This window comes from Orbicella franksi, chromosome 9 (genome assembly GCF_964199315.1).
Source record: "Orbicella franksi chromosome 9, jaOrbFran1.1, whole genome shotgun sequence".
NCBI lineage: Eukaryota > Metazoa > Cnidaria > Anthozoa > Scleractinia > Merulinidae > Orbicella > Orbicella franksi.
The window spans coordinates 23,819,319-23,828,672 of record NC_138153.1 but is presented as its reverse complement, the minus strand read 5'-3'; the positions used below and the strand labels follow the sequence as shown (position 1 = coordinate 23,828,672).

At 37.6% G+C, this 9,354-nt stretch overlaps 1 protein-coding gene across 1 annotated transcript; it reads left to right on the top strand.

Moving 5' to 3' along the window:
- The first annotated feature begins 429 nt into the window (after window positions 1-429).
- LOC145498337 (transcription initiation factor TFIID subunit 7-like) lies at window positions 430-8,683 on the top strand. The gene is made up of 12 exons (XM_081478252.1): window positions 430-1,029; window positions 1,226-1,298; window positions 1,419-1,471; window positions 2,018-2,098; window positions 2,916-3,006; window positions 3,552-3,610; window positions 4,089-4,161; window positions 4,433-4,472; window positions 6,707-6,948; window positions 7,371-7,489; window positions 7,844-7,903; window positions 7,984-8,683. The coding sequence occupies exons 1-12, from the start codon at window positions 964-966 to the stop codon at window positions 8,020-8,022; spliced, it is 996 nt and encodes a 331-aa protein (XP_081334378.1). The 5' UTR covers window positions 430-963; the 3' UTR covers window positions 8,023-8,683.
- Window positions 8,684-9,354: the final 671 nt, after the last annotated feature.

Here is a 9,354-nt window from a genome sequence, read left to right as displayed (position 1 = left end):
CCATAAAAATGACTGATTAGTGTTGTAAATAACTGGAATAAAAAAGAAGGTGACAGCTGAGCCAATATTAACGTTGCAGTGATACGATCTACAGAGTGTCTAACCTCATTGCCGGAAACAATATAAATCACTTACAAGTAGGATCGCTGGAGTTGGTTAACTCTATGGCTCACCGTGTTTTATCCTACAAAGGTTACAGTTGATTCATATTTCGTTTCTTGGAGCGTTTTTATCCTTATTTTAGTTTAATTTTCTATATTTTGGGGGCGTTTTTAATAAGTAAAACAATTATTCCACTCGCGCTTGTTGGACGTATGGGATGATTATAGCTAACTCAGGGTTTAATACGCGCCTTGTTGGTTATCCATATGGAGGATATTTACAAGGCGGCTCAAAGATATGAATTTTATTTAATTTTCGAGTAGTAAAAACGATATTTTACGAACGAGCGCAGAGAGAGAGAGAGAGAGTAAAATACTGTTTTTAAATTTTAACACGAGAAAATAAAATTCATATCTTCAAGCCACCGTGTAATTTTCTTTTTATGATAGAGATGAACTGACTGTTTCCACAAACAACTGTAAAAAGCGAGAAATGATATCATCGGTTCATCAATGCCCTCCGCTCACTAGTGAGGATATGGTAAATATGTCACTCGGGTCCCTGATGTGTTTCGTCAGGAGTCCTTGGGCTCCTGGCTTCGTATGAATTTTACGAGTGGTGTATTTTCAGTAAAACACTCGTATCTATATAATAACATCCCATTTCCAAGCCTGAAGGCCCGCTTGTGGAATAGGGTAGCTAACTAGTTAAATTTATAAATTAACATCACGAAGCGGGAAATTTGCCTCCCACATCTCCAACCCTAGACCTCATGAAGTCGGAAGCCTGGTGAGAACGTACGAGTACTACCCATCACTCCATGCGGCATTAGCGGAGAAAATGGCGGATTGAATGTAGATTATGTCTTCGAAAGCAAGGTCTGATGGAGGTGAATTGGAAAACCAGTTTATTTTACGTGTGCCTCAGGTAAGATGAGTTGGTTCAAGGGCAGGCGTCAATCTAATACTACTGTTTGACATATTTAGTTGTCGCGACTTTCTGTAGTTTTTATGATCATCATGCTTTACTTGTCAAAAGCTGAAACAGTTCGATCTGTTCAACTTTTGTAATCAGTGATCTGATATGTCAAGACAGTCAGTGATTCGAAGGCATTATTTTACAGGTTTATGCGTCAGCACTAAGTCTTGCTATCCAGAATGGCACGCTAAAAGATAGGCTTTCGATTGAGTTTCAAGGTCAGTTTCATACGGTTTTTTTTTTTTTTTTTGATTTGTTGTTTGTGGTTATTCATGTCTACCGGGTTTAAATATAGTTTTCTTCATTTTAATCATACATATCTTTAAAATGTTTTAAAGCCGACTATAGACATGCAACAGTCAGATTTGATGGGACAGCTTTATCAGCTAAGGTAAGAATGTAAACTTATTTAAGTTTTGTGATCATTGTTTATAATTTGTGCAGGCAGACTTAGAAGTAGGGTTAGTTTTGACACAAACTGCAAAGCATTCTTTTACTAAAACTATAGCTTCACAATTTCCAAACTTATTTCTCAGAAAATTGCCGTTTCATTTGTTTTCCAAAGAAATTTCTGGGATTTCTGCTAAGTACCCAATGGGCTGTTGTTACATGTAGCAGTCTTTGAATCAACCACATCAATAAGGTCTAGTACAAATACATGGTGGACTTCAAATAAATGCCAAGGATTCGAAGAGTTTCAACACCCATCTACTGTACATTTGTATGACTTTTATGTCCTTCACCTTCACTTGTGAAACTTACCCTTAAAACTTCTTACATTTTACCTTACACTGTGATTCAAAGAGTTTCAACACCCATCTACTGTACATTTTTCTTCAATTTTCTGTTAAAAGAGAGGCTCTGATCAGTCTTAAAAAAGAAATCAGATGAGCTTCTTTAACAAGCGAATACCATGCTTTGCTCTTCTTTGTAATAGCTTGTGGATCTGCCAAGCATAATAGAATCTCACAAGACAGTGGACAGCAAAAGCTTTTACAAGACTGCAGACATCTGCCAGGTACTGTTTTAACACCAGACCAAAACTCCATTCACTCAATGCCCTTAATCAATCCTTCATTCAATCAATTAATCAATCAATCAATCAATCAATAACTTATTATTGTACTGTGAAAACTAGCTGGCTACTAGTGGTCCACTAATAGGTGATATTCGTATTCTCGGTATTGGACTGGAACTAGCTTGCAACTGAGGCTGATCCTGGGAGTCTTTTCAAATGAAAATGACATTTATCTCTTTTTAATGATATTCCCCTGCACGAGCCTCTATTGCAAGATACAATGGGCAACAAAAGTGTTGAGACAGTTGGCAGTAAAATTTGAATATTCAAGCATCTTGGAAACATTTTCCCCTGTTCCTCCCAAACAATGTCGATTTTTTTATTTCTTAGAGTACACAGACCACGGTGCCTACACAACATTGAATTTGGAGAAGGGCGGGGGGGGGGGGGGGGGCGAAACAAATGCATTAATTGAAATGATAATAGGATTTCTTTTTACTCACAAATGAGTTAATGCACTGACTTGCCATAACTCACAGTGTCTGAGACATAATTATGCATTAAAAATGTCTTAGTTTCTCAAGGTAATGTAAGTAGCAGCTTAAGATGATCTCCATAAACCTAAATTAAGAACTCTTTAAGGAACCAAACTCAGAAAGCCTCATGGCCAAAGGTAGAAACCGTCAAGTCAAGCCAAGCCAAAAGATTATCATAAGATATACAGATGGGAAGTAAAGACTGATGAAAAAATACCTTAATATGCAAATGAAGAGATATTTAACAAAATGTGGAATTTGTTGGGCATTTCTACATATAGATGCTAGTTTGTTGTGATGATGACAGCTTAACAGAAGATGAGAACATTTCTCCCAAGAAGGAATCCAAGAGATTTATTTGGAATCATGGAAGTATGTATTTTATGATAGTTGCAATTGTGTACTAGTTAAAATGTTTTATAGATGCATTGTACTAGGTTGTGTCATTTTTTCACAAGATAGTCCTCGTAACAGCAGTATTTTTTTTTTCAAACTGTGGCTTAATGTGTGTACCCTAATCTTGGTTGTTAGCAAGCTTCTGAACCTGGGTATGATTGCAGATGAATCTGTATAAATGGTACATACAAGTTATGTACATAATAGTCTAGAGCCTCTTAGCTTGGGCAGTTTGTTTTCCCATCACAGATCATGTGATTTTCTCTAGAGAATTGTTCTTTTATCTATCTAAAAATTGTTCATTCACATACATGCAACTATTTGAATATTTGAAAGCAAGAATTCTCAAGAGTATCATCCCATGATGAAATGGGGCAACAAACTGCCCAAGCTACAGTAAAAAGGCCTATTGTGGCAGTTCATATTTACTTACATCCCAATGCAGAATTATCTGTATCTCATAAAATAGAGGTTAATAATCATTTTCAGTGTATAATTAAAATAGTTCTTAATCCTTTCAGTTACTGGTCCACTGAAGAATGTCCGCAAGCGACGATTTAGAAAAACAGCAAAGAAAAAGGTATCTGTTAATGGAAATACTGTTGGAAGAAATTTATTAACTAATCTGCCTCAGAGGATTGCTTATAGAGAGTGCCACTGACTTTCTCCTGCTAGGTTCATCTGTACTTTATATAAGTCATATTGAAATTGATGAGGAACGTACATCTAATTAGACCCTTGTTTATTAGCGATGTTTGTACAATTCAGTAGTAATATGCAAATAGTTGTGCATGTATTCATTTAAGATCCAACAAGTGGTAGAGGCTGGTATGCCACTACCTGGCTTTCCACAGTAACTGGCTTATGTTTTGGCAAACATAAAATGTAACAGAAGGACTGTCAAACTAAAGTACTAAGACTACTACAGGAAAAGATTTTTTTTTCACAGAGGCTCCCCACAATAGAAAAAAAAATCTTGATGCCTCTTTTAACAGATCAAAAATGAACTCTGAAACAAGCATGAAACATGACTATTAACCTTCACTATTGTTTTATAGTTAGTGGAGTCCCCAGAAGTTGAAAAGGAAGTCAAACGTTTGCTAAGGACTGATCTGAGTGCCTCTAATGTCAATATCCTTTCTAAGTTACTGATGTTAAGGAAAGCTCAATATTAATAATGATGTCATTTTTGTCGTAATTTATAAAAGTCAAATATATTTTAGAATACACAAATTCCAAGATGGTTATTGCAAGGCTTTTGCCGTGTAAGTACATTTTCCATCTGGCTTTAAACTATTTGCCATTCATGCAGGAACACTGATAGTAATGTTGGACATCTAAGGCTGGATTTTGTCAAGACCTTTAAGTTGGCTCTCAGTTGTACCTCCTTAATGCACTATAAGCTTTGAGGTCCTACAGGATGAAGAGAAACCAGACGAAAGGTAACTTGTTTGCATTAATAATTATTTGCCAAATGTTTTGATTCAGATTACTTGTAGTCTATCCTCTAAATTAGTTAAGCATGCAAATCAAAAAGAATTGAGTCTGGAGATACCCACTAAGCGAGCAATTAAACTGACACCACCTAGCCAGGCTTCTTCTGGAAGAATTATTATTATTTTTTTTTTTTTTTTTTTTTTTTCGGGCTGTTCTTGCAGATTTTGTGGGCATAAGGGCAGGTGGATTTATGCTATAACAAGTTTGCTCCAGACATCAAAAGTCAGTAAACAAGGTTGTAGGATTTCTGAGGGAATTCTGTGATCAAGTTTTGTACAAAAACTTGGCCACAAAATGGCCATTCATGCTCAAACACATTTACGTTCAATCGTGTTTGGTTTCCAAACAAAAGCAGACTCCACGTTTACATTGTTTTTGTAACTGTTGTCGAGTTTGCATTTAATTACTTACATATTGCAGGGCTCAAAATTAATGCTTGCAAACTCACAAAATGCGAGTGATTTTGATAATCTGTGAGTGAGAAAAAATATCCACTAGCAAACATTTACGAGTTAGAATCGTCCATGTCTCCTAAACATTTGGAGAAAGCTGTTCCAACGCAAGAAAGAATGTACGGACGACATCTGAGCCAAATAAAACAGCAGATGCTGAGCTAAGAAGGGCAAGTGTTTTTTTGTTAGCCACTGACCAGCAGTATTACACCGAGGCTCTGTCTCACAACTGCACATTTGGGTGTTGTCGTCCCTTGTGATTTTGGAGCGATCGTTTTCATTACATATGTCAAAAATAACTTCTTTCTTCAAAAAGCCCTTTGGCCCCTCAACCTCTAACACGAGTGCCAGTAGCAATGAAGACCTCAACCCACCAAAGAACAAGAGTTTGAAGTTGGGATCCAACAGAGATAACACAGCAAATGCTGCTTGTGAATGAGGAATTTCCACAATGAAGAGAGTGAAGTCAGACTGGCATTGGGCCTTGGGTACTAACACCATGGACATGCTGATTAGAGTGAAAATAAAGGGCCCGAAAAAACAGACTGATTGTCACCCCAGAGCTGCAGTAGATAGGTGGTGGCTGTCAGGACAACGATAAAGGAGACCAAACATTTAATACCTTTCTTTTAACTTTTCAGCTCATTAACAGAATATCAATTCTAATCTTTATATCAGATATGGTCATTGAAGTTTCAAAGGGAAAGAATTTGCTAGTGGTTTCACCAGTTCGCTAGTGGAAAAAAATCTTACTGGCAAAACTTTGCAAGTGGTCCAAAAAGTTATCTTCAAGCCTTGTGTAGGTTAATCCATGAAATCAATGCAAGTAAATTGGATTACTAAATTTTCAATTGATTTCATCAGGATAATGGGGTGACAGTGCATTATTTGAGATGTACAGTTAGTCTGTGTCATGGCCACCCTCTCCAAAAGAAAATTTGGAGAAAGCATCTGTGTGTTGCCATTGATAATCGTGTTCCTTACATTAATTATCCACCCATAAAAACCATTTCATTGTCACAACAGCTGATGTGGCACACAGAGACAACAAAGAAACTTGCTCTCTGCATGTTATCTTTGCATGAGATGGTTAATGACTTTCAATTGGCATTCAAGATAAAGAAACAGGCCACTCACAGAATAATCTTGTCTACATAAAACGCTGATTACCACCGTTAATCTGGCTTTTAAACTTCAAAATAATTTATGTTGTAAATCTAAATGTCATACACAAAGTGTAACAAATTTTGATTGTGGTCTTGATCGCCAACTCTCTAAATATTTGTCATCGTGACCGATAAAACATAAGGCATTGAGTTCAATAATTTACTGCACTTCATCGATCAATGGATCAACCAATCAGGTCATTTTTCACACTTCCCTAGAAAATTCACGTGCCTTGAACATGATTAACAATGGCAACACACAAACGCATCTCTATTTTTCTTTTTGGGAAGGGTGGCTGTGACACAGGATAAGAATACAAAGAGTCCACAAAGTCATCAAGATATCAGTTTTCCCTTCATGTTTTTGTAACTAGTTAGATTATAACTGCACAAATCAATTTATTTTGGCATTTATGTGAAAAGTGCAGATGACACGTAGTTTCCTTATTCAATGGTATCTTTGAAAAGTTGAAAAACAACTGAACCATTTTGTCTAGGGACTGCTTCCAGTATGTCAGTATACAGTCATGTATTTGTCTATTAATATATTGTTTGTTGTAGTGTTGTATTAGATGCTGAATTACTCAACACATCCATGCCGTCACCTCTGTCTGGAACTCAAATTGAAGAGCAGGATGGTGGGAGTGATGATGAGGACAGGAATGAACTGTTCGCCATCCTTCAGGAGGCCAGTAGTGATGATGAGGAAGGAGATGAAGATGATACTCAAGAAGATGATGGAGATGACAATGACATAAATGTTGATGTGGAAATGGAAGAGCAACCATCCGCTGAATTAAGAAGTAAGTGAATTAGTCAGCTGTACATTATCATAAGGTATGCCTTATGCTTGAGCTCATTGAGACATTATTATTTTTATATTTGTTACATGACTTAAATAGCTGAGAGAACCAATAACCAGAAATGAACTCTTACTGCCGCCCCAATGGACTACAAGTAGTCTCTCGTTTCTCTTAGTCTGTCATGTCAACTGCGCTGCTTAAGAAAACACAAGATAAACTGTGGTCATACCTGCACTACTTTTTCTCTCACACGTGCTTTCGCATCACCCTCTTTTCTAAGAAAACAAGATTGCTACTAATCCACTGGCCCAATATTCTTAAGACCAGAGAACATATTATGAAGAAAAGTTTTTCTTAATTATGCATTTGCAACGTTTTAACAGATCATGTAAGCTAAGTTTGCTTATTATTATCTCTTTTAGTGAATGAAAAAGAATCTAAAGCTCAGTTACATTCTGCAAGGGAAAAGCTAAATGAGATCAGAGCAGCTCGAATAGAGCAGGAGACGCGAGTTAGAGAAGCCTCTAATCTATTCCTTAAGGTAATTTGGTGTTAGGGGGTTAGGCTTAGTGCTATACTTTTATCAAGGCATTGTTTTTGCATGCAAGTAACAAGTAACGACCTGATCACCTGTGATTTCAAAAAAATTAACATTTTGTGAAGGCTCAGGGGACTTTGACAAAAGAAATTGTTTATTCGTGCTTCGACCTCATGTGATTTCTTTTAGTTCAGTCTCGTGAGCCTCTGCGCCATGTAAGAATTTTATTATGTCGAAATTGACCCAAATCGCCATCTTTTGATAGCAATATGTTAATGGTGGCATCAAACTTGAGAACAAGCCAAGTGATTCCTTAATTCAGTTGACTAATTATTTCTTGTTTTCCTCATTCCACAGCAACGCTTTGAGAAAGGTCTCGAGGAAATCAAATCCCAGGAGACAGAGCAAGAACAGGAGGTAGATTGTTTTGCCGATTTTACATCTCAAGTGTTGACCAGTTAACCTATTAACACCATTTCTTTTAATTCTATGTGCAGATTCGAAGACTGGAGGGTCAAAGTCACACTAAGCAATGAAATCTGTAGAGGAAGTGGAGACATTATGTATTTACTGCAGGCTGTGATGCACGTTCAGTCCGTGATGATAATCAGCATTAGAGAGAAAGATTGCATCTGTGATGGGGAGGCGAAGTGTATCACCAATGAGGGCAAGGGTGATCCGTGAATAGGACGGGTGGAAGGAGAACTAAAAGCGAGAACTGGATGCACGGAACTCGTAGCAAGAAAACATTCCAAACTTCCTGGATTCTTCAAAATATAAACAATTTTGCAATAAGTAAGAAGAAACGATGAAGTAACGACCATGAAAGATGAGCGACAAAGCTGATAGGCGTGGATGGTTAAGGCGCTTTTCTCATACACTTTCTCAGTTGAAATATTTCGTGTACAAACTCGTCTCGTTACCTTGGTAACTGGGCTGACATTTCTCTTATGAACTGAATACTAAACTCCTCCCGCTGACCAGGCTAGCCCGGTTACCGGGCTCATCAGAAGAGGCCCTAAAAAGCAAAAACAAGTGTTAATTTCTGTGGGCTACAAATGCTGACTCTTAACAAAAGGAGCTGTGTTTGAGCGGCCAATAAAGTATAATCTTCTAAAATTCGTTCTTGGTTCTTGGTTTTGAGAGTACTGCGTGCTCGTATAATCTGCAAAGTGCATGAGAACTGCCGAGGGGGGGGGGGGGGGGAGGGGGGAAGGGGTAGCCTGCCTCGCAGACAGTCTAAAATGACGTCACTAAAATTCGAACTACAAAACTATTGATCTTCCTGAGAGTTTACTTTAATGATGTATAAGAGCAGCTGAAAACTAATATTCATACAAATTTTCGCTCCGAATGGATTCCTGGTTTTGTGATACACTACGCTTGAATTTCTAAGCTTTTGCGTGATGCCGCATTTACATGACGGCCTAGAGAGCTGTCATGATGGCCAAAAAAGTGACTTATTTCGGGGAACTTGGCTATCTGAACAGTTCATGTCTTAGAAAAAGTATTATTTTAATGATTTAGAGTTCCTCCAGGGATAAATTCACGCTTTTGTAGCAAAACTCAGTGACAAATGTTTCTGTCGGTTTCCGGCCGCCATGTTGGTGCCCATACGGATGGGCACCAGCATGGCGTCCCATACAAATCTCTATAAATTTGGGTAAAAAATTCTCCGCATATCTCGCATAAGAAAAGTTGCTGCGACCAGAATTTTGGCGAGAGTCTGCATATTTACCTTCTTTCATTTCCCAGATTCTGGACTTTATCTATTGACCGGTTTTGATTTTTATTTTGATCCATTTTGAATTGCGTGACACTGAAAACCAGCAATACCGGGGATTTTGTAACACGTCCGGCTGCAACGC